This window comes from Eptatretus burgeri, chromosome 5 (genome assembly GCF_056783735.1).
Source record: "Eptatretus burgeri isolate ZD-2024b chromosome 5, Ebu_testis_v1, whole genome shotgun sequence".
Taxonomy (NCBI): Eukaryota; Metazoa; Chordata; class Myxini; order Myxiniformes; family Myxinidae; genus Eptatretus; species Eptatretus burgeri.
This window is the reverse complement of record NC_140965.1, coordinates 47,659,374-47,686,249: the sequence shown is the minus strand read 5'-3', so window position 1 is coordinate 47,686,249 and position 26,876 is coordinate 47,659,374. Positions and strand designations below refer to the sequence as shown.

Genomic DNA, 26,876 nt, shown 5'->3' with positions numbered 1-26,876 from the left:
ATTTCAGGTGTAGTATTTGCAAAGTGCAGGATTGGCCTGTTCGTGTTTCCATCTGAATTTCAGGATCATGCTGCATGGAGCCCAGGTTTAAATCCCACATATGATATGCATTATCAATTTTCTCCTAATGTCCTTGTGATTGAGCTAAATGTTTTGTCCAGAATGTGATTTCTGTCCAGGTTCCACCATCACAGAGACAGACTGTGAGACAATATTTCTCAGGTTGACAGTTGAGCAACCACCTAAAGGTGGACCATGCAGAACAACAGACCGGTTGCATCACTGCAGGAATGATAAAATGATAAAAAGAGCTGTCCTTGGCCAGGTTATAAGGGACGACAGAATCAGCAATGGGAAGTTTAGGATAGATTACTCCTCAAAGTAATTTTGATAATTTATTATTTTGGATACAAGTAGATTATAATTTATAAGCTTTTAAAATCGAAGTTTGTTCAATGTTTGTATTTATCAAGTACAATAATTATTATCATTTTATTTTAAAGATTCCTCATGAGCTTTGCGGTCACCCCGCCAAGAGACCTGGTGCAATCCCCCTGTAAGAGATGTAGCCCAATTACCATATGAGACACCTGACCCAATTACCCTGTGAGAGATCTAGCCCAATCACCCAATGAGCAACTTGGCCCAATCCCTGTACAAGAGACCTGACCCAATCCCCTTATAACTGGCCCAGCCCAATCCCTCTATAAGAGACACTCAATCACCCTATAAGTGGCCTAGCTCAATCCCCTTATAAGAGACCTAACTTAATCCCCCTATAAGTGGCCCAGCCCAATTCCCCTCCAAGAGACCTGACCTAATCTCTCCATAAGAGACATAGCCCAATCCCCCTATAAAAGACCTGATCTAATCGCCCAACAAGAGACCGAGCCTAACGCCCCTAAAAGCAACCTGGCTCTATCTTTTACAAAATATACTTTGGGATATTTAGAGGCCAAAAGCCAGTACAAAGCAGCCAGGAAGCTGGCCATTCCCTCCTAATTATGGATCAGCAACACAATTACAACTCCTGCTGGCATAGTGTTGATCAAAATATTACTGATGCAAGAACTGGAGGGGTGGGTGTAGGTGGTTATTTGACAATTTTTTTTGAGTAAAGGAAGAAAAGATAGGTTCAGCATGAAAGGGGATGGTGGAGGAGGTGGGAGAAAAGAGAATGAGGTTGGAAGAGATGGGATTAACAATAGGGAAAGTAAAAGGGAGTATAATGGAAAATATTAGGGGGGGAGGGAGGAGTTGAACAAGAGAGGTCACAAACTTTTATTGATTTACTTCCGATAAGATAGTGTATCATCAAAGTGTGGACGTCGCATCATATTCAGTTTAACCCTCGACCTTTGTAACCCTCCCTCCTTTTTCTCATTTGTACTTCCTCTTCACCTTATAAGAAGTCCTTGGTTGGAAGTGAAGATGTGCATCAGTTTATATGTTTCAGAATATAGTTTTTTAATGAACTTGCGAGCTCCAAACGAGGACGGTATACTTCGATTGATATCAATAATTAATCGATTTAATATGATCAAAGGTTGTTGAAACCAACACCTTTAGCCATCAGATTGAGTACTGTTCTACCTTTGGGATTTCGACCAATTAAGTTCATTATAATCTCATAAACAAACGAAATGTTTGTGGGGTTCAGTAGATAGTTGATGAAGTAAATCCAGTTTGAGCACTCACTCGGGGATATTCTTCACTTGGTCACGTTGCAAGTGTTACATCAAAATAAATCGTTTGCATCAGGTCTTGGAAGCAGTAACGAACAGTTGGGTCACCGAAATAGGTGACCCTTATTGTCAGTAATTCTGTCTGTTTGTTTGGATGTTTGTTCGTTTGTCATCAGCATAATTGGTAGTAAACGAGGGCGGATTTTGACCAAACTCGGGTTGTAGGTACATTTTTTGACCTCGTGCTTTGGAAATTGTAATGGTTGCTAGGGACGCTTTGGTTCCCTAGCAACAACCGAAAAACCTTCAAAATCGGTACCGTTCACGCAAAATCAATTCCGAAAGCCATTATCCCATGTAGGGTTATGAAATTTGGCACGAATGATCTACAGGTGATGCTCTATCAAATATATTCCGGTTTTTGTGATATATGGAATACTTTACCCGCAGCGCCCCCTACAATTGGGGTATGCACGAAAATTGGTGAAAATTGAAGACCCCCTAGCGGCCAGGTGATTGCATCGATACGAAGGAAACTTTGCAGGTTCATGGTACTCAATGAGTACTACAACTTTGCATCAGCACATCTTGACAGATTTCGCTTAGGTCAGGGGTCAAAGGTCAATTAGTGCAAAAATCGATAATATGCGAGAGCTGGAGGTGCCTTCGCGCCAAATGCTACTCCTAGGGTTATGGTCGGATGGTCATGAAAATTCACAGTAATCATCTGGAATACATTGTGCACAAACAATCGAGCCAGATTTTCGATTTAGATCTTTGTTCACCCACAGGACCCCCTCGAACTTTGGGGATTTCAGATTTCAAACCGCATTTTCGGTACTTTTCATTCAAATGGATACCGAGTAGTTATCAGTAGATGGAACTGGATGACATTTGATATGCATAATCTTAAGATGATTCCCTATCCGCTATATGACATCCATTTTGCTCTATATCTTATAGTTTCCATGCTCGGCGACCCATCACCGCCTACCGGCTTGTAAGTATATTTGTCTGACAATTTATATCTGCAAACCTGTTTAGTCAAGTGGTGGAAATTCCAACATCTTCAGAAACCATGTGACCACCCTGTCACACCCCAAGACGTCCATGTTAATCCTTGCCTACAGGTGTTTCCATATATATATATATATATATATATATATATATATATATATATATATATATATATATATATATATATATATATATATATATATATATATATATATATATATATGTGTTTGTGTGTTTGCATCTTCGTGATTTGTTTGTCGACTCCAGTACTGTAGATTCCTGCAGGTCTTTCCACATTTCCACCTGCCATTTATCTTCCTGTCTGTGTTTCTTCCTCTTTACGAGTCCGATACGCTTTGGCAACTGATTCAAAATACCAAAACCAGACTTGGTTGCATCCGCTCTGGGCACGTGAGGTCGATGGTTTGGGACCCTGTCCGAGTCACACAAATGCTAACAAATGGTACATGCTGCTTCCTTGATGTACCGCATTTTAAAAAGGATAGAGCACGACGGGTGTGCAACCATAGCACAGGCTTTGATGGACCTCATGGCTTCCTCCTAAGTTGAACTTCTCTGTGAAGGAACATGCACTAATTAATATTAATGCAAGACTTTACACTTATGCTCATTTTCTTAAAGGTTGCAAACCACATTGTATTGACTGTAAATGAACCAGATTAAAATAATAACTACTTGTTTTTCAAATCGTAATTTCATAGAACTCGTTTGTAACATTTAGCTGAGCAAGAGTCTTTTTAATTTTTATTTCCCTTCCTTGCTTTTCAGATGATGTGTTTTCCAGTTGTGATCACTTTGCTAGGAATTGCTCTCACCTCCGCAAGGTAATCCCCATGCTGGCAGTTCATGCTGACAAGGGGTTTCTCGTTGAGCTGAACAAATGCCAAGTAAATCTGTTGCTTTAGAAATTATTAGAAATTGTCACACTAATACATGTGCTCGGATAAGAGTTGCTCTTTCTTTTTTCATTGGTTACCTGTTGTGCGTGCTCACAGGATAGCTCAGAGGTAGGAAACCAGCCTTTGAGTTGTTGACTTTGGTTTTGATTCCTCATTTAACGATAAACTGCCACCCTGGTGCTTCACAGGCAAGGTGTTGCAACAACAAGCGAGCCAACACCACTATTGCCACCTTCACTATTGCCACCTTCACCGGTGATCGTTAACTACCTTATCACGATACCACAACCCTTGCGGCCAAACAAAGTACTGTCTGCTGGTGTTTCTCTATATGGAGAGGACGAGGGACTTCCCATCACTCTCAAGTTCAACCTCAGCAGAAATGATCGTTCGTTGTTTGTCCACAGTGTTGAAGCAGCTGTTGGTAGGTACTGCCACAGAGTACAATTTCTTACCACTACAACTACAACAAAGTTAAAACAAAACAATCCCTTGGACGGGGATACCATACATTTTAGAAACAATACATTTAGTATGGTATTAAGGATAAATACTAAACAAATTAATGTCACTTTCTGACGCAATATGTCTGACAAATTCCCCTGCCAATTATTCACGAGATCATCCTTCTTTTATATCCCCAATGAGCCTACCCTTTTAATATTTATTCATATATTAACCATGATAAAGGCTCATTGGGGAGCTTGAACACATTACAGTATATACAGGGTAGAGACATTTGGAGACATCCCTGGACTATTAGAGATGACAAAGACAATAGACAGAACTTGAATAAAATCATAGGATCCTTTGAGTTATCCACCATAAATGATCACAAGATGACATTTCAGGATATACCCTTCATTGGAGCAAAATACAGAATTTGAACCTGGAACCCCCACATCACGAGCAAACATACTCAGATACAACCAACCCTTTCATAACGATTTATCTTCTTCCCTACCCTTGCTTTAATATCTTTTAATTATTCCCTCCCTGTCCTCCAATATGTGTTAATCAATAAACCCTTCCCTACCACCTATCACATGGCCGATGTAATATGCAGACGAGCCATTCAAGGACAGTTGCACATGTTGTGAAAGCTGCATTTTCTGTTGTAGTTGGATAACTTACTATCTTATGTTTCAACTCCCTACTTTCCAATTCAATAATAATTACTGATTTTGTTTTTCAAACCTTCCAACAGGTGAGGCTACGACTGTGACTTTGCCACCGGTATGTATGTTTACCTTTATGTTGCGATGCTATCATCCGGATGGTTGTTGAATAGAAATGAGATAAAAATATAAAAAAGCATATACTTATAGATCACTTGTCTTCACGTTGGTAATGAGTGTGCAGCGTATGAACTGTCCTGAGGGTGGGACATTAATTTGAGAATCTGGTATAACGGGTTTCACAGCATTTGCTGCTGAACATTAAACATCCCATGGTATTTTGTAAAGTGCTTTGGGATTTGTCGTTGGCACCAAAAACAAATTCGAAGTTCCTGTCTTACACAGCCATTTGCCCAAGCCTTCCAGAGACGAACTCTGAGACACTTTGAGTGTGTCAAAGGAGAGGAACCCACTGAGAATTGATAGTCGTATAAAAGGCTCTCAGTCATCCCAGAATGCTGAAATTGAGTTAACCAGTCTCATCAATCCAAAAACAAATACACACCTAATTTTTCTTGTATGTATATAAATATATATGTGTGTATATATATATATATGTACAGTATGTATATATATATATATATATATATATATGTGTACAGTATGTATATGTGTATATATATATATATATATATATATATATATATATATATATGTACAGTATGTATATGTATATATATATATATATATATATATATATATATATATATATATGTACAGTATGTATATGTATATATATATATATATATATATATATATATATATATATATATATATATATATATATATATATATATATATATATATATATATATATATATATATATATATATATATATATATATATATATATATATATATATATATATATATATATATATATATATATGTATATATATATATATATATATATGTATATATATATATATGTATATATATATATATATATATATATATATATATATATATATATATGTTTACATACATACATATATATGTTCCTTTCTATATGTATTCCTATATTTTTATATAGGATATGTATATTCCTTACCCCTATGTGCCCTAACCTAACCCCTACGTAGTTTATTTCCATGCAGGCTTTTGTGAAGGGGCAGGGGGAGGTTATAGCCATGACTCAGATCTACACAGAACTTTTTTCAGAACCTTTGGTGGCCTCAAAACGATGCCAAGGCCAAGTGTTGGTGTTTTCCCCTTTTTCCTGCTGGTCCCTTTGTTATGTTGTGTCCTGATTTGTTCTCTGTCATCGCTCTTCCACAAGCCTAGAGCATGCATGAAAAAATAACAAGTAGAGTGACATTCAAGTACAACACCCCATGCCAAATAAATAAATAAATAACATCTCCTCCAGCGCATGACATTGCCGGGGCACCATTGGTGCCTGGGCAATGCCGCCTTGCAGCACACGGATACAGAATTGGGAGAGAGCGGTGTTCAATAAGAGTAAAATAATTAATTTCTTAATCAATTGGCTCATGGCATACCTAAACTACCACTTTCATCTGAATCTAACATTTTGAAAATTAATTGAAAAATTAAATAACCGATCGATTAATTTATTAATCAAAGAATAAAAATAGTGGTTTTCCAAAGCACTTGTTCACTATTGTGCCCAAATTTCAGCTTCCTGGGTCAAAAGATGGTTGAGATATCACTCAGCCAAACAAACAAGAAAGGAAACAAGAAAAAAGAAACAACCAGAGTGAAAACTGAGTACACCCTTTCAGTGTGCATCATCGCTGGGCGCCAAAGACCTTCACTGCCTGGTGATGATGTCGTGCAGTGCCTGGATATGGAATTGTGAGGGGTGGAGTCCAAAGAAAACATGCGGTAGCTTAAAAATCCTTGCCCAGACTTTGACGTCCTTACACCAAGAATCTGGGGCCTCGAGGTGCTTACGTTCGGCCGTGAAAGAATAATGTACACACACACACACACACACACACACACACACACACACACACACACACACACACACACACACACACACACACACACACACACACACACACACACACACACACACACACTTTTGCAACTTTTGTGGAATTGAATACAATTATGCACTAACAATGTATTTCTCATATCTGTGCATTAGTTAAAATATATTATCAGAAACCAACTTACAGTAAGGTTTCTTTATGAACAACACTTGTAAAAAGGGACATCATGTATTGTGGATATTGTTAACTTTAATGATCTTCACTATTTTGTCCCTATTTATTTATTTGCTTCACCTTGTATCCCCAGGTTCCTTCTGATTGTGATTTCGATGGCACCTACAAAATGCAAGTCCAGGCTTTTACGGGCGAGGGTGGTTTGGTCTTTGAAAATACCACGACACTTCAGTTCCAAAAAAAGTTTCAAATGACGTTCATACAAACTGACAAAGCCACTTACAAGCCTGGGCACACTGTTAAACTGCGTGTTATATCCATCAAGCCAAACATGCATGCTGATCACAGCCATCTGGACATAATCATTCAGGTAAATGATGGATTAATATAATATATTGGCAACTCTACTCGAACACGAGATTTGCATTTGCTGATTATCATTGTCTTGTTACTAGTGATTAAAGATTTGTTTATTTGCCATTTTATTTTAAGCATAGGTGTCAACTTTGAGTTCCCCAAGTCATAAAATGCACTATCATTTGTGTTTAATATCTCATCCCCTTTAATTAGACTAAAATGTCCCAATAATAACCTGGCAGTCCATTTCACCTCTTGGTCTGGCCATGCACAGGATTCCAGTGAGAATCGGATCCAACAGTGGCTGTCGGAGCCAAACCCTATCGGAGTGGTCAGCAAAGAATTCATTCTTTCAGATCAGCCTCCACTGGGTGACTGGACAATCCAAGTGACACATTTGGTTAGTTATTAGAATACTTACTTGAATAATTCATGAGATATGTTTGTGTACTCCTTGGAATTTAAATATGTTTGTGTATTTGTACTTATTGGTAGTACAAAACATTATAATATCAAAAACTTCATCGAGACTTATTTCAGGGGCCATCACTGAACTTTTATTACCACCATATTGAATTGAATACAATAAAAGTGCTGATGTTTGGATAACTTTAAAAAAACCCTTTTTTAAACACATAATTGATGCTCACAGAATAGTGAGTTGGCACAACATAGTGACAGTGGGCCCACATTTGGATATAACAAGCAAGGGCAGGTTGACTGCAAACATCAACTCTTTAGTTCTTTGCTTTTCACGTATGTGGAATCATTTTTCAGAGGCTGTGCAGTCCCACTCTTCCCTTTTCAGCTTCAAGCAGGTGGTGCACCTCTCCTTTCAACTCCCTCCCCCGTCCTTATCCACAATCGTTATTATCATCATTAACCCTTCCCAAATGAATCCCTTTGTAGGTTGCAGTGTTTTCTTGTCTTTCTCTTTCTCTCTCTCTCTCTCTCTCTCTCTCTCTCTCTCTCTCTCTCTCTCTCTCTCTCTCTCTCTCTCTCTTTCTCTCTCTTTCTCTCTCCCCTCTCTTTCTCTCTTTCTCTCTCTTTCTCTCTCTTTCTCTCTCTTTCTCTCTCTTTCTCTCTCTTTCTCTCTCTTTCTCTCTCTTTCTCTCTCTTTCTCTCTCTTTCTCTCTCTTTCTCTCTCTTTCTCTCTCTTTCTCTCTCTTTCTCTCTCTTTCTCTCTCTTTCTCTCTCTTTCTCTCTCTTTCTCTCTCTTTCTCTCTCTTTCTCTCTCTTTCTCTCTCTCTCTCTTTCTCTCTCTTTCTCTCTCTTTCTCTGTCTTTTTCTCTCTTTCTCTCTCTTTCTCTCTCTTTCTCTCTCTTTCTCTCTCTTTCTCTCTCTTTCTCTCTCTTTCTCTCTCTCTTTTCCTGTGTTGTATCTAAGAGTTGCTCCACTGCCCTACTGTCAATTCATACCCTCCATCAACTTGCCCTTTCATGAGCCTCAATCTTGTAGAGAATGAGCTAACAACAAAAGGAGAGAGGGGAGTGGAAGAAACGTAGTAACCCACAAGAAAGAGGCTTGCGATAGATGAGGTCAATGGGGTAGAGAAGATTGCAGGTTGGAATGGGGGAAGAGATAACATGGTGGTGCACCACTTGCTTGAAGTGCTCGAAGGAAGAGTAAAATTGAACCATCTCCAAAAGGCAGTTCACAAGTGGGATAAAACAGGAACAAAATAGTTGAGGGGTGCAGAAAGCCTGGATTTTGCACGTTTAAAAAGGAGGGGCTTACTGGAAAAACATGTGCTTCCTCGAGGAACTGGAGAGGGTTGAAGAGCTTAAAGGTCTCCTGACATGCAAAAGTACTGAAATTTCATTTATATATGTCCAAAAGGAGTTTTTCATCGTGATTTCAGATCTGACAATGTTTTTTCACAATACTCATTCTGTAAAATGTAAAGTTAGAAAAACAAACCTCTTCGGGAACGCCCCTAAAAATTCTCCTGAAAGGGGCATAACCCACATGACGTCACATACAGTATGACAAAGGCTGGACGTTAGTTACTCGGGTTGGTGGTCTACATGATTCTATTGGCTTCCTGTGTGTTTCCACATTTGATTGGTCGACTCAATCGCTTCGTTCATTTCTGCTTTTAAAAAATCGAACATTTGGTTTTGAATAATGGATGACATGGACTTTCATTTGTCTGGTAACGACAGTGAGTGTGAGAGAAATGAAGGATTTTGGTCTGAATCATATGGAGAATTGTTGGATAACATAGTCGCGGGAGGTGAAGTTCAGGCAGCTGGAAATGAAGTACGGCCTTACCAGTTCGAGCCCGAAGCAGGACAAGCAGAGAAAAATGGCGATGAAATTCCTGGAGTTCATGATGATCGGGAGGACATCGAAGGAAGACTTGGCAATAACAACTGGTTAGACTAAATCCTATTCGTAATTCAATAATGTAAATTCGACTTGCATACTGCTCGATATCAGACATATTTCAGTGAGGTGACGTGAAGAGCGCAGCGCAGCGGACATGTTTCTTCGCGGCGAATTAATCACAACAAGGCCGGCGCATGTCATCGGCCGTATCTCTCCGCGCATAAAACGAAGCAATCTCGCTGTCCGGATATGATGAAAACTTGTGTGCAGAACACACCTTGCGACACAATTGTCTAGAGTTGTCTGATAAATCTGACGTTCTGTTGCATTTTTATTTATTTCATTCCTGCTGTCGTCATGTAGCACCAGTAGAAAACAATGAAGAAAAGACAATAATAAAAGAAAGCTACAGCACGTCAGATTTATCGGCCTAGTCGGACGGACAACGGATTTATCGGACTAGTCTTGACTCGAGAGATCTCGAGTTGACAAGTAACTTGTATTAGCATGCACACAATGTATAAGTCAATGCGTAAGAGTCCCGAGGCTATGAGGCCGTGTAATAGGACAGATAAATTTGTCTTTCATAGTTGTGCAAACATTTTTTTCCCTTTTCATTTATTACAGTATTTTGGCTAATTGTTAATGAATAACAAGCCAATGGAAGCAGTACCTTCACTTTAGATGTCCATATTCTCCGACGATTATAATCTTTCGGGAATACATGAAGGCTTACACCGTCTTTGTTTGTATTGCAGCATCCTGCTAGGATACATCTTGCAGGCATTTTCGAAAGTAAGGCTAAAACTCTTAAAAACTTTCGTGAAACAATCACAGGAATTAAGACGATCAGAGAGATAGCAAACACATATGCAAAATGCATTTGTACGTATTTTATACAGCGCGCGACATCTCGACTCTCGAGTCAATCTACTCTGTGCGAGTTACTGTATGTGACGTCACGCTGCGATTTGCTGAAGTCAACTTTTTTAAGGGGCGGGGCATAGCAAGTTGTGAAAAGCACAATAAATGACCGAAATATTGCTCTAATTATCCCATTTTTTATTAAAAAAAACATGGGTGATAAGTTCATGAGGAAGGTCAAGTTAATATATTAATAACAAGAAAGTTTTGCATGTCAGGGGACCTTTAAAGAGCAGAGGGGGCTCAACTGAAGGATATGGGTTAAAAATAATTAGTGCCACCAACTTATCTGTGATGTGAGATCAACAAACCTTATTTCAAAGGCAGGGTGATTCATCAATGTGTGCGCTGTCCCTCAGATGGACGTTAAAGTCCCATCTGCCAGCATTAGTTGGTAGAGGTAGAAGATCCCATGGCGACCTTCACCAAGAATAGGCGTGCTATCGCCAGCACCTTGAACAAATAAAAAAAATCCTGCCCGAACCAGCAGAAGGCAGTTCATCACAATCTATAGCTTTTCTGTTATTTTCTAGTGTCTAAAGCTCATGAACAATATGTACATACATTACATGCAAATAAGGGCATTGAGAAGCTTCAGTGTACTTTTGTGTAAATTACAAGTACACAATGGAAAAACATCAACATCGTGTAAGGTGCCAGGGTCTGAGTAAACAACAGTCACACCGGCTATTTCACCCCAATATACAACCAAGTGGTCTGATTTAAATCCAGCACATGAATGGTCACTTGGCCTCAGTGGCACAGCCACACCCCTCAGCCAATGATATTATCCCACAGCCCTGTGCTACATATGAACAAAGAAGAAGAACAGGCCTTGTGCTTTGGCATCGTCGCAGGAGATGCCAATGATGTTGAAAGCTTTAGACTATACAGAATTTAAAAAAGAGAGACAGACAAACAGAGATTTAATGCCAGGGAGTGCAGTCGTCCATAAGACAATGTATAAAGGCCTTGCAGGTTGTGAATAGTTCTGCTTTATCAAGGAATGACTTGGAACAACAGAGGATGCCAAGTCTGTGGAGGATTTTGGATGTCAAATTGTGATATGGTCAGCCCAGGAGAGGTCTTGGTGGATGATGAGGTTGAGAAGTTCAAAGGACAAAATCTCTTCCAGTTCATGAGCATGGGAAAAGATAGATGGGTTATTTGATGATACTGCCAGTGTGACAGAGAATAACAGGAGGGGAATCGTTCCTTAAAAATAAGGTACAAATAAACTTTATGATTCACAAACTTTGTTTTATCATAGAAATGTTGCACCGTGGCTCGGAACAATCTTGCTAATCAACAAGACTGCTGCTAATCATCTTCTCTTACCATTGACCATAAAGGTAAAATTAGGAAAAGCAGGAATATATTGTTACGGTTGTGGAAATTCGCATTACACCATAAAGAGTCCTCAGGTGAGATTTCTCGGTAAGTCCATGTGTAGTTAGCCCACGCCCGTTGTATAGAGGGAATATGTGTGATTCATCTGGGCTGCGACGCTTTGAGTTAGCCATTTTTTTCTCTCTCTATTGTTATTTTCAACCATTAAGCCGCCAACAACGCAAACAGCCACTACCTTTACCTTCACAACTCCATCCCACAAACATCGCTTCACCGCCATTCCCAAACGACACCATAACCACCAAACCACCACCGAAAACCCTCCACCACCTTCGCCTTTCTCCTTCAAAACCAACAACCGCACCACCTGTGAACACTGAACGTCAGGCTGTCTATGGCCCGTTCGGCGATTGGTGCCAAACGCACCGAGCCGCGAGCGCGAATGGCGGCCTTTCCGAGGGGAAAATTCGGATCCAAAATGCTTCACGCCCACTTCCCCTCCGTCCAATGGGCGAACGCGAGGCGGCTTGGCCCCGCCTCCAAGCGCGTGTATGTGAAGTCCGTTTATGCAAATATGCGGATCAAGGGAGGTTCACGCCCCTTTTTGCCCGACCAATGGCTGAACAGAGGGTGGCGTGGCCCCGCCTCCAATCGCGTTTTGATCCGCATATTTGCATATCGGCTCCTCCTGAGACCTATAAAGAGACAAGCGCAAGGCGACTCGCGAGCGGGAGGTGAGGGCGTGAGTTGAAAGCGTGAGTTGTGGGGCAGAGCTGAGTGGAACTGAGAAAGCGTGAGTTGGAAGTGTGAGTGGGAGAAGAGCGGGGCAGAGCTGAGTGGAACTGAGGGAGGGTGAGTCGAGCTTGGAGAGAAGTTGCGGAGGAGTTGCAGGGAAGACGGCAGACGGCGACGAGGTCGCGGTGTGAGGGTTGCTCGACTCGTCGCGAGATCTAGGCCAGCCAGCCATACCCCTCTCCCTGAGCATCAATGATTCCCCCCCCCATTCGTGCTGAGATAGTGCTGAGGGAGGTCCCCATTCCCCCCCCCCACCCTCAACGTGGTGCCAACGGGACCGCTCGCGCGGAGCAGGCCGGAGAGGACTCGCCGACCATGCCAGGGCACGGAGTCGGGGCGCAGCTGCGCGAAAATTGCGGCTTGCCCGCCATCGCGTCATGAGGACGCGGGTAAGACCCCCCCCCCCCCCCGGTGTCGTGGACCTGGCCGATCCTTCAGGATCCACGTATATTTGGTCTACGGGTCTGTCTGTCTCCTTGCCTGTAAGGGTGGCTTTCTTCCTTTGCTTTTTGCGTAAATGCTTGTGGTGGCGCCGTCTTTCAAGTAGAACTGTGTAAGTGTTGCCGTGTGTACGCGGATAGTCGGTTTTAACTCTGCATTTGCTTTTGTTGCATAATTGTTTTGCTGTATATACGTGCTTGTCTGTGTGTGTGTGTGTATGTGTGTGTGTGTGTGTGTGTGTGTGTGTGTGTGTGTGTGTGTGTGTGTGTGTGTGTGTGTGTGTGTGTGTGAATAAAATGCTTGCTTGTTGAACTGTTCCCGCTTCGCTTGATCTCCTTCCTTTTTATTGAATCTCCATCCTGCATCGTGTAAGAGATTTGTAGTGGGTTTAAAACGCCCGGTAATTAATCGGAACCGTCAAGGCCGACGATAACACCGCTCGGTTATCCCTGTAATACGAAACGAACCGCTTTAGCGATTCGTGTCCGGAGTCGGCCTGTGGCGTGGTACGATGGCCCGGTCTACCACTCGCGCAGGTACTTAGGTAGGTTGAATTTGTCGAGCAACCCTATCCTGCGCGGGTGGGCAATTGGCACGATCGTGGTGAGGTTAAACCCCCACCCGTGACTGGCTCCGGGCGATAGTTCCCGGAGGGTCACGACTGAATTGTCCGTCCGGTGGGCGATGTGGCCGATCGCACGCCGGCGGGCGCGAAATCGCAACAATATTATTTTTGTTTAATTACAAGGATATTGGCAATCTTGTGTAAATATTGCAACTAGCTTATGATAATTTTTCATTGAATGAAGAAATAGTTTTGCTGTCGGAAGATAGTGTCGCTATGCATCGGCGGAAAGGTAGAAAGATGGATGACATAAACAGGGTGTTGATCGAGGTTGCTAACTGCCATGGGAAGAAGCTGACATTTTGGATGTCAACTTTTAATTGACGAAACGTTGAAAAACTTTGCCCGAAACATCAGCTTCTTGCTTTCCACTGTTCTTGCTTCCTCGATCATGTTCTGTTGATTTAGTCCCTAATTCTATGATCATTTTTCATTTTTTTTTCACTGTTAATGAAATGATGAGATAATTATATGAGTAGTTCATCTTATTTATTTACTGGATGTATTTGCAACGAGTTACATCACAGTATCTCCTTATGTGTTTGACTGTTCTGTATTATTATTCATATGAAAATGTAATTCAACATGTGAGATCACAAATGGAGAACTTGTTTCGGGACTTTTATGACACAAGTGTGGTGCCAACTCTTCCCCCCACTCCCCCCCCCCACCCCAACCGACCAAATGTCAGAGGTAGGATGGGGGGTTTATATTCTTGTTTATGCAATGGTTAACTAAATTGCTGACATATTTGATATGATTATTTTTTAGTCAGAAGTAAACTGACCATATATATATATATATATATATATATATATATATATATATATATATATATATATATATATATATATATATATATATATATATATATATATATATACATACTGTATATACACAAGCCGGTAGGCGGCCTTGGGTCGCCAAGCATCCGATGACCTTTGACCCCTGATCTGAGTTCATCTAGTACTAAGTACTTACAAAATTGCAATCGAATCGGTTAACCCGTGTATGAGCAAGGGGGCTTTGAATGGTCATTTTGCCCGAACAATGCACTCATTGACCTTTGACCCCTGACCTAAGCAAAATCGGTCAATATGTCCTGAGGTAAAGTTGTAGTACTCATTGAGTACCATGAACCTGAAAAGTTTCATTCGTATCGATGCACTCACCTGGTCGCTAGGGCGTGAACGGTACCGATTTTGAAGGTTTTTCGGTTGTTGCTCGGGAACCAAAGCGTCCCGAGCAACCATCACAATTTCCAAAGCACTTGGTCATAAGATGTACCTACCACCCGAGTTTGGTCAAAATCGGCCCACGTTTACTACTAATTATGCTGATGACAAACAAACATCCAAAACAAACATCCAAACAAGCATCCAAACAAATAGACAGAATTACTGACAATAAGGGTCACCTATATCGGCGACCCAATATATATGTGTATATATATATATATATATGTGTATATATATATATATATATATATATATATATATATATATATATATATATATATATATATATATATATATATATATATATATATATATATATATATATATATATACACACACTGTATGTTACATGAATTACTTCACAGGTTTCTTTTTCTTTTCTCTTTCATCAGGATTCACAGAGTACCAGCAGTAAAAGTTTCACAGTGGCAGAATATGGTAAGATGAGTGAGTAAGGATGGGATTTAAAATAAAACCAACCTTAGGTTTATCCATTGGTCAGATAAGTATACAAAGGGTGTGTGGGGGGTGGTGAGGGTAGTGCAGGGGAGTGGTTGTCGGTAGGTTTGAGTTAATAATGAAAAGTAGCAACGGCGACTCTATTACCTTGCACAGCTTAATAATCTCTGTTGTGGAGCTCTTTCATTAGCATTGACCTGTGTTTTTTTTAAATATTACTCCCACAGTGCTCCCAAAATTTGAGGTGAAGCTGCAAGTGCCATCATTTATCGTAAGAAATGATTTTGCTGTTGTTGGCACTGCCACAGCAAAGTGAGTATTTTTTTTTTCAACAAAACACTTTCATTCTTACTTTGATTGAACTCTGAGGTTATCTTGATATGGATTGATTTTTATACCTATAGCATTCTTCCAGGTACACATATGCCAAGGTAGTACGTGGGGTCGCAAATATTACGTTGTCTTCTGCAATATGGAACCCATGTCGTGAGGGTGGAACACGAAAAAGACCCAATCCTGGGATGGAAACCCTGACAATCACTTATAATGGTATTAAGGTAAGCCTGCAAATTCACCATGTCACACTAAAATTCGCAATTTGGTATCTGTCTGTCTGTCTCTACGATGGCAATGCATTCAGTCGGTACTTATCTGATCTCAACCAAACTTCCTCAGCGAACTAAGGGTCATAAGACGTAGGTTGTAGCGACTTTATTTCCCCTCCTGGATCTGGATTCGGACTTGAACCAAACTCTAATCAGCTTGTTCTTGTTACCTAACCAACTGTTCCACATACTTTTTCACAACTTGTCCACAATTTTTTGAAATATCATGCAATAGATTGTTTTTGGCCCCATCTCTAAGTCATAAAGAATCACTTACATAAATTACAAAATCCCTCAGATCTGGAAACAGATTTTCACCAAAATCTAAATGATTAGGCCTTGTCACACAACCAACCTCTCCACCAAGTTTTGTCCAAATCCGTCCATTATTTTTTGAGAGATATATATATATATATATATATATATATATATATATATATATATATATATATATATATATATATATATATATATATATAGTTTTTAGCTTGAGCACTCAATGGTGAAGAATCACTTTTAAAATTCCCGTACCGTATCCGAATCCAGACCTGAATCTTCACCAAACTCTAAATAATTTCATCCTCATCACACACCCAATATCTCTACCAAATTTAGTCTTAATCCGTCCACAACTTTGACATATCCTGTTCACAGACAACCAAACAAACAGACCAGTGAAAACGTAAACCCGCTTCCACCTTCAGTGTTGGAGGTAACTAGAACGAACAATCGAAGATTACATGCCCTCGCCCAAACATGTTTCCTGTCGTTTTTAGCACGTATTTTATAGACATACTCGCATTCTAATTGTACATCTAATATGCAAAGCTCTTTATAACCACTGACTGACTGACTGATATTAAAGATGGGTACCTTCTGGGTGATGTAGAAAGCTGAAATTTTGCACGCCGATGGACATCAAAGCCAAAACACCGGGGGGGGGGGGAGGGTCACAGAATTGTCGGACAACATTCGAAAATGAAAGTATACAAATGTAAAAAGATAAATGAAAAAACAAGCAGTCATAGACTGGTACTTACAAAATCGTCAACTTGACCTCTGACCTTGTCTAATAAAAGCTGTCTCTAGAGAAGGTAGCGACGCAAACCAGAAGTTTCTACGATGATTCTGTACCAAACCATCAAAAATCGAATGTTTGACCTCACTGTGACCTTGACATTTGACCAATTTTGACCAAAACCTAATCAGCGCTAGACATCACCCTCCTGAATCACGTGGTGTAATTTGACTTTGGTAGCTTCTTCCGTTCTCGAGTTATCGTGCCTACACACACACACACACACACACACACACACACACACACACACACACACACACACACACACACACGACGGAAGTCATCAATATACTTACGAAATCTTTAGATTTCGTAAGTAACAAACATCCAAATAAGCAGTCATAGACTGGTACTTATGAAATCGTCAACTTGACCTCTGACCTTGTCTAATGAAAGCTGTCTCTAGAGAAGGTAGCGACGCAAACCAGAAGTTTCTACGATGAGTCTGTACCAAACCATCAAAAATCGTAATGTAGACGAAGCAAAAATCTCCATTTCTCCACGCAATTAATTAATATTATTTTATCAAAGTCACAAAACCGTAATATTCGGCCATCCACCAACAATCTTTACATAATCCGACGGCTTAGTGAGTCAGGCATACGACGATAACCTTTATTGGGATAAAAAATGACTTTTAAACACCATCTTTATCGAAAACACCATCAGCGCGCACACTCAAAACCTTTTACGTGATCAACGACGCCTCTGCTCGAGCGCGCTGCACCACGTGATGAGCTGTGATGCGGCGGGTGAAATATTTTTTATACAATCTTAAAACGTCTCCAAAACATCCGATTTTTACCAGAATTTTGACAACCGAGTTTTAAGCGTCCTAAGCGATCGCAAAAACCGAAGACAAAATTAAAATCGAAGTTAAAACGAACTCGTAACGTCGAGCGAAGCAAAAATACTCCATTTCTCCACATGAATTTACGGAATTATGTTTGACCTCACTGTGACCTTGACCTTTGACCGATTTTGACCAACATCTAATCAGCGCTAGCCATCACCCTCCTGAATCACGTGGTGTAATTTGACATTGGTAGCTCCTTCCGTTCTCGAGTTATCGTGCCTAAAAACAAACACACAAACACACACACATACAAACAAGCAAACACCCAAACAAACAAACACACAAACAGAGGACAGAAGTCATCAATATACTTACGAAATCTTTAGATTTAGTAAGTAATAAATGCAGGTGAGCGACCTGAGACAATGGGGAAGCAGGGTAATTTTGCCTGTCAATTGAGATTGAAGCCTCTCCACCACGAAAACAATTTTAAAATCACAGAACCGTGAGAAAGCATCCATAAATGAAAAATCAAATGCGGGTGAGCGACCCGGGAATGGGGAAGGACGGTTCATATGCTCGTACTTTACTTTGTAAAGGTAAATAAACCACGAGTAAGCCTTTTTAAATAAACCGCAAGTACTTTATAAAGGTACTCAGTTGAAAAAAAGAGAATGTGCAACACTGGCTACCACTAGGTGGCTTTTGTGGCCTCTGTTGTCACATTCTGTGAATAAAAAACATGCAGACAGACAGCCAAACATAAGGACCCAAATGTAATACCCTCTCCTTTGGATAGGGAAATGATAACAATAATAATAATAATAATAATAATAATAATAAAAATAACTAACATGCCACCATCTGTCCTTCATGTGAAGAAGAGCGGGTCATTGAGCATTTGACCTTTGGAGAACATTTTCTTTTCAAAATGGTACGTCAGCAATAATGATAATAGCACAATAACTAGAAAGTATAATAAATAATAACTTGACTAAATAACTAAACTAAAAATAAATAATAACTAAACTAGATAACTGTAAATAATACCTAGAAAGCATCTGACTATGCAAAGCCAGTCCACTTTGTATTCTGACTTCTTCTTCTTCCGTTTTATAAATGGTACCGTTGACCTTTTGACCAAATCAATAATTTACCTTTTCCATATTCTCATAATAAGACCCCAGCTACTGTGGTTGCACAAGTTAGTGCACTGTCAGCACCAGTCCCAAGCCCAGATAAATGGGGAGGGTTGCGTCAGGAAGGGCATCCGGCGTAAAACCTGTGCCAAATCAATATGCAGATCATAAACCGGATTTCCATACCGGATCGGTCGAGGCCCGGATTACCAACAGCTGCCACTGGTACTGTTATCCAGCAGGGTACCGGTGGAAACTGTGTTACTGCTGGGCAAAGGAAGAGAAGGAGATGGGGAAGGCATGTCCAGAGGCAGTGGGAGAGGAGGAAGGGTAGAAGTGTGGTGGTGAGAGTTGGAACTCTGAATGTTGGGACGATGACTGGCAAAGGGCGAGAGTTGGCTGATATGATGGAGAGAAGAAAGGTGGACATACTGTGTGTACAAGAGACCAAGTGGATGGGGAGTAAGGCTAGGAGCATCGGAGGTGGTTTCAAACTGTTAGACGGTGGTGTGGATGGGAGGAGAAATGGTGTCGGGGTAATCCTGAAGGAGGATAATGTTAAGAGGGTATTGGAGGTGAGGAGAGTGTCTGACCGAGTGATGAGTGTGAAGTTGGAAATTGAAGGGGTGATGATGAATGTCGTCAGTGCATATGCCCCACATATGGGGTGTGAGATGGAATATAAAGAAGATTTCTGGAGTGAGTTAGATGAAGTGGTGGAGAGTGTATCCAAGGATGAAAGAGTGGTGATTGGAGCAGATTTCAATGGGCATGTTGGGGAAGGGAATAGAGATGATGATGAGGAGGTGATGGGTAGGTACGGTCTCAACAAGAGAAATGTGGAAGGGCAAATGGTGGTAGAGTTTGCAAAAAGAATGGAAATGGCAGTGGTAAATACATATTTCAAGAAGAATGAGGAACACAGGGTGACGTACAAGAGTGGAGGAAAGTGCACACAGGTGGATTACATCTTAAGCAGGAGATGCAACCTTAAAGAGATTAGAGACTGTAAGGTGGTGGCAGGGGAGAGTGTAGCGAGACAGCATCGATTGGTGGTCTGTAGGATGATTTTGGTGGTGAGGTTGAGGAAGAGAGTGAGAGCTGAACCAAGGACCAGATGATGGAAGCTGAAGGAGGAAGACTGTTGCGTGAAATTCAGGGAGGAGGTGAGACAGGCGTTGGATGGTGGTAAAGATGGGTGGGATGATTGGGCAACGACAGCAGAAGTTGTGAGGGAGATAGCTAGGAAGGTACTTGGTGTGACATCTGGACAGAGGAAGGAAGATAAGGAGACTTGGTGGTGGAATGAGGAAGTACAGGAAAGTATAAGGAAGAAGGGGTTGGCAAAAAAGAAGTGGGATAGTCAGAGAGATGAAGAAAGTAGGCAGGAGTACAAGGAGTGGCGTCGAAAAGCAAAAAGAGAGGTGGCAAAGGCCAAGGAAAAGGCATATGACGAGCTGTATGAGAAGTTGGATACAAAAGAAGGGGAAAAGGATTTATACCGATTGGCAAGACAGAAGGACCGAGCTGGGAAGGATGTGCTGCAGGTTAGGGTGATAGAGGACGCAAATGGGAATGTGCTGACTATCGAGGAGAGTGTGTTGAGAAGGTGGATGGAGTACTTTGAGGAGCTGATGAATGAAGAAAATGAGAGAGAGAGAGAGAGAGAGAGAGAGAGAGAGAGAGAGAGAGAGAGAGAGAGAGAGAGAGAGAGAGAGAGAGAGAGAGAGAGAGAGAGAGAGAGAGAGAGAGAGAGAGAGAGAGAGAGAGAGAGAGAGAGAGAGAGAGAGAGAGAGAGAGAGAGAGAGAGAGAGAGAGAGAGAGAGAGAGAGGGAGAGAGAGATGGAGAGATAGAGTGATGGAGAGACAGAGAGATGGAGAGAGAGAGATGGAGAGAGAGAGATGGAGAGAGAGAGATGGAGAGAGAGAGATGGAGATGGAGATGGAGATGGAAGAGGTGGAGATCGTGAATCTGGAAGTGGGGTGGATCAGTAAGGATGAAGTGAGGACTGCTATGAAGAAGATGAAAAGTGGAAAGGCGGTTGGCCCAGATGGTATACCAGTGGAGGCATGGAAGTGCTTAGGAGAGATGGCAGTGGGGTTGTTAACCAGATTGTTTAATAAAGTCTTGGAAAGTGAGAGGATGCCGGAGGAGTGGAGATTAAGTGTACTGGTTCCGATTTTCAAGAATAAGGGTGATGTGCAGAGCTGTGGAAATTACAGAGGGATAAAGTTGTTAAGCCACACCATGAAGTTGTGGAAAAGAGTAGTGGAAGCTTGGTTGAGAGGAGAGGTGACGATCTGTGAGCAGCAATATGGGTTTATGCCAGGAAAGAGCACCACTGATGCAATGTTTGCTTTGAGAATGTTGATGGAGAAGTATAGGGAAGGCCAGAAAGAGTTACATTGTGTGTTTGTGGATTTAGAGAAAGCTTATGATAGGGTGCCAAGAGAGGAGTTGTGGTATTGTATGAGGAAGTCGGGAGTGTTGGAGAAGTATGTGAGGATCGTGCAGGATATGTATGAGGACAGTGTAACAGCGGTGAGGTGTGCGGTAGGAATGTCGGACCGGTTTAAGGTTAAAGTGGGATTGCACCAAGGATCGAATCTGAGCCCTTTCCTGTTTGCAATGGTGATGGACAGGTTGACGGACGAGATCAGACTGGAGTCTCCATGGACTATGATGTTTGCGGATGACATCATGATCTGTAGGGAGAGTAGGGAGCAGGCTGAGGCGACCCTCGAGAGGTGGAGGTACGCACTGGAGAGAAGGGGAATGTTAGTCAGTGGGAGTAAGACGGAGTACATGTGCGTAAATGAGAGGGAGGGTGGTGGTATGGTGCGGTTGCAAGGAGTTTAGGTGGTGAAGGTGGATTGGTTTAAATACTTGGGATCAACTGTCCAAAGTAACGGAGAGTGTGGGAGAGAAGTGAAGAAGAGAGTGCAGGCAGGATGGAGTGGGTGGAGAAGAGTTGCAGGAGTGATTTGTGACAGAAGGGTAGGTGCAAGAGTGAAGGGGAAAGTATATAAGACGGTAGTGAGACCAGCTATGTTGTATGGTTTGGAGGCGGTGGCGCTGACAAAAAGACAGGAAGCGGAGCTGGAGGTGGCAGAGTTAAATATGCTGCGATTCTCGTTGGGAGTGACGAGGATGGATAGGATTAGAAATGAGTATATGAGAGGGACAGCGCAGGTAGGACGGTTTGGAGACCAAGTGAGAGAGGCGAGATTGAGATGGCTTGGACATGTGCACAGGAGGGATGTGGGGTATATTGGGAGAAGGATGCTGAGGATGGAGCCGCCCGGTAGGAGGAGAAGAGGAAGGCCAAAGAGGAGGTTTATGGATGTGGTGAGGGCGGACATGCGGGTGGTTGGTCTGACAATGGAAGATGTGGACGACGGAGCGAAATGGAGTCGGATGATCTCTCACCTGGACCCCTAACGGGAACAGCCAACAGAAGAAGAAGAAGAAGAAGAAGAAGAAGAAGAAGAAGAAGAAGAAGAAGAATATTCACATAATAAGGCTTTGTTGAAAAATTAATGAATAAAGCTCAAATGGTAAAAATACTTATGGCCCAGAAGTCTCACACACACACACACACACACACACACACACACACACACACACACACACACACACACACACACACACACACACACACACACACACACACACACACACACACACACACACACACACACACACACACACACACACACACACACACACACACACACACACACACACACACACACACACACACACACACACATACACACATACACACATATACACATATACACATATACACACATATACACACATATACACACATATACACACATATACACACATATACACACATATACACACATATACACACATATATACACACATATACACACATATACACACACATACACACACACACACGTGATTGCATGACCCAGTCTCCCGCTGCACTGGGGCTGAGCTAATAATAAGAACATTATTACAAAGTAATAATGACTTTTGCAATAAATAATAATGATTAATAATAATTAATAATGTAATGATTAATAATAATTTAATAATTAATAATGACATTATTACAAAGTAATAATGACAAAGAGGACTTTTGGGTCACCTAGGTATTCAGGGTCTATTGTGTCTTTGTGGTCTTACAGGTATTTAGAGTCCTTGGGGTATTTTGGGTCCTTGGAGTCATTTGGGTCATCAGGGTCTTATGGGTCTTTTGGGTCATCTGGGTCTATTGGGTCTTCTGGGTCTTTTGTAAGGGGAAGATCTCATTCAACAGAGCCAATGCCCCTAACTTTTCAAATCTGCAGATGCTTCAAATACCATTACTTAGCTTGGTGAGCAGTCCAGTTGACGAACCACTGGCCATGGTGTTTCAGGCATGCCTTTCTGTGACACCACAAGTCTTTGGTTTTCCAACTCACTAATCTCCTAATTGATCACATTTCCTGTTTGATTTGGCCATGTAAAACTTCTCCTTCAGCCAGTCGTGCTCCTCATTCATTTTCCTGGACTTTTAATGTTGTGCCATGTCTTTTTAGACATGTCTATCTTTATAGCTGTCTTTGGAGAGCTACCAATTATGCATTTCTGTCACTGGCAATTCAATAAGGCAGATTTACACAACCGGTCAAAAGTTATAGAACACCCCCAATTTTCCAGGTTTTACTGAAATTTAAGCAGTTTAATGTTTCAATGTTCTCTGAAATTAAAGCACAGAACAAATAAACAATTGCAGATAGAAAAGAAATCATGGAATCGTTTTGTTGAACAAAATTTAATCTACATTTTTGACTCATCAAAGTAGCCACCTTTTGCAGATATAACAGCCGAACATACTCGTGGCATTCTTTCTTCAATGGAAATCAAATATTGTTCGGAAAGTTCTTCCCAACACTGTTTCAGAAGTTCCCACAAATGTGTTGTTCTTGTAGGTTGCTTTTCTTTCACCCTTCTGTCCAATTCATCCCAAACCAGCTCGATGGGGTTTAAGTCTGGAGACTGTGCTGGCCATTCCATGATTTGAAGCCTACCGTCTTGTTCTTTTCTTCTAAGGTAGTTCTGACATTGCCTGGACGTATGTTTTTTTGGGTCGTTATCTTGCTGTTGGATGAACCCCTGACCAACTAGGCGTAGACCAGAGGGTATTGCATGGCGCTGTAAAATGCTGTGGTGGCCCTTTTAGTTCAGGTGCCAGTCACTTTGTGCAGGTCGTCGACTCTAGATCCAGCAAAAGAGCCCCCAGATTATCAGGAATCCTCCTCCATGTTTGACAGTTGGTGTCAGACACCGAGGAACCATCCTTTCACCAACTCGACGGCGTACAAAAACCCTTCGTGATGAACCGAAGATTTCAAATTTTGATTCATCGGTCCATAAGACCTGCTTCCAGTTTTCAGTAGTCCACTGGCGGTGCTTCATGGCCCAGGCAAACCTCTTTTTCTTATTTTGCCATCTATGCAATGGCTTTCTTACAGCCACTCGACCTGTCAAACCTGCAGCTCGAAGTCTTCTCTTCACAGTTGAAACTGAGACTTCCTTACTTGGACCAGTGTTAAGCTGTGCTTGAAGCTGCTCTCCTGTGAGCCACCTATCACACAAGCTGTTGACTCTCAGAAACTTGTCTTTTGCTTGTGTTGTGGCTTTGGGTCTGCCAGTCCTCTTCCTGTCAGAGTTTCCTCCAGTTTCCAAGTGCCTTTTGATGGTGTAGGAAACTGTGCTCACTGACACCTTGACTTCTTTACAATTTCTCAAAGTAAAGACCTACACTTGTAAGATGGTCTGTCTGTCTTCCTTTGTATATTGTCTTTTTCTCGCCATTATGATTACAATTTAATATATTGTCCAAATAATGCTTCAGAGGGTGTAGCAACACAGTCTGTTCCAACACTACTTTTATACAGACAGAGGGTTTGTAACTAATCAACAAAAGTTGGAACACCTGTGGGAATTGTTTGCATCAACTTTCAAGGCTTAATTTACTTCCATTGCTGCAGAACAGCTGCAGTTGCTAACCCATTACTTGTTCCCTGAAAAGGGCCTTTTTAACAACTCTGAAATTTACATCATTTTTCAGTTTTTGTGAACCTAATTATTTTTATTTTTTTAACCTCTGGCAGTTTACCGCTTTGCTTTGTACTCCTCTTATTCTTCTTCTTTCAGCTGCTCCCGTTAGGGGTCGCCACAGAGGATCATCCGTTATGATCCGCATAATGATTTGGCACAAGTTTTACGCCGGATGCCCTTCCTGACGCAACCCTGGTCGCCCCCATTTAGCTTTGTACCATTTCAGGTTATTCACTGGACTTAAACTGCTTAAATTTCAGTAATACCTGGAAAAATGGGGGTGTTGTAAAACTTTTGACCGGTAGTGTATATCGCCGACAGTCGGCTTTTCTCTCGCACTGACAAGTCCATTACTACCTCCACCACTGAAAGTGAAGGCGGTTATGTTTTCATCCCTTTCTGTCTGTTTGTCTGTTTGTTTGTGTGCAGGATATCAAAAGAGTTGTGGACGGATTTGGATGAAATTTTGGGGACAGGTTCAGTGTGTGACAAGGACGAACTGATTATGTTTTGGTGAAGATCCGGATCCGGATCCGAATCCGAATTCGACTACGAAAAATTTTAAGTGATTCTTCACCATTGAGAGATCGTGCTGAACTAATATATAGCATGATATCTCAAAAAGTTATGGATGGATTCGGATGAAACCTGGTGGACATGTTGGGTGTGTGACAAGGAAGAATTTCTTTGATTTTCATGAAGATCTGGTTCCTGATTTTTTTTCATGATTCTTCACCATGGAGAGATTGGGCTAAACTGATATATAACATGATATCTCAAAAAAAATTTGGACGGATTCAGACAATACTTGGTGTACACATTGGGTGTGCAGCAGGGACAAATTGATTCGATTTTGGTAAAGATCTGAATCCGAATCTGGATATGAGACTTATTTAATTTTAAAAGTAATTCTTCACCATTGAGAGATTGGGCAAAAACTGATATATAGCATGATATTTCAAAAATGTATTGGGCCTATTATGTTCTTGTGGATCGGGCATTGCGTGGCGGAGGTATGCGCTCTACCGAGTGCCCTTCTAGTTTCTTCACCTGCAGACAAAAGCCATGCCTGAGACTTTTCTCAAAGATTAACCCTGAATTATTTCTTATTTCATACTTACAAACCTCATATTCTGCCTAACATCCCATCTTTGGTATACCAGCATGTTGTATATTATAAAGCTCTTGGCAGCAAGCATCTTGCCTTGGTGATGCAGATAACTAATTCATCTCTCAGAAATGAAGTGCCACTCCATTAAGCTTGCACAGTCTAAGTGTGCTATATATCCTTTAGCGAGTCAAAATCTGTTCATCATCGGTCCTGATATCAAGTTCTAAGCTTCATTCCAGACTTCCAAACCTGGCAGATACTCCAAAAAGTGTTTCCTTCGAACATACTCTTCATCTGTACCCTTATGCATAAAAGGTGGGTGGGGGGGGGGTGGGGGATTGTGGGGTCATGATAAGGTGGCATATAAACTCTATCTCAAATCCTATCACAGTGATTTGAATGCTTCCTCCATGACGATACTTCCAAAACCAACTGAGCCTCTTACCTGCATAATGGAAATGTTTCTGACCAAACTCAACATTTCTTCAGTCTTTCAAGATGGCAGTTCATCACAATCTGTTGTTTTTCTGTTATGAGTCCCCTATCAGTTTCACCAGAGGGGTACTAAAGGTTTGCTGTCTGTCCGTTCCACCTGTGGTTTTTCAGA

At 41.3% G+C, this 26,876-nt stretch overlaps 1 protein-coding gene across 3 annotated transcripts in view; it reads left to right on the top strand.

The window, feature by feature from the left end:
• LOC147026377 (CD109 antigen-like) overlaps window positions 1-26,876 on the top strand; it is a 129,361-nt gene that overhangs the window by 28,938 nt on the left and 73,547 nt on the right. For 2 of the 3 annotated variants that reach the window (XM_085881760.1, XM_085881761.1), the window contains exons 2-9: window positions 3,492-3,547; window positions 3,811-4,046; window positions 4,830-4,858; window positions 7,069-7,305; window positions 7,567-7,692; window positions 15,389-15,434; window positions 15,683-15,767; window positions 15,871-16,012. In XM_085881760.1, coding sequence (XP_085737886.1) covers window positions 3,492-3,547; window positions 3,811-4,046; window positions 4,830-4,858; window positions 7,069-7,305; window positions 7,567-7,692; window positions 15,389-15,434; window positions 15,683-15,767; window positions 15,871-16,012 — 957 coding nt within the window. Of the gene's footprint in view, window positions 1-2,665; window positions 2,686-3,491; window positions 3,548-3,810; window positions 4,047-4,829; window positions 4,859-7,068; window positions 7,306-7,566; window positions 7,693-15,388; window positions 15,435-15,682; window positions 15,768-15,870; window positions 16,013-26,876 lie in introns of those variants that run through there. The other variant, XM_085881758.1, reaches the window with a different exon arrangement.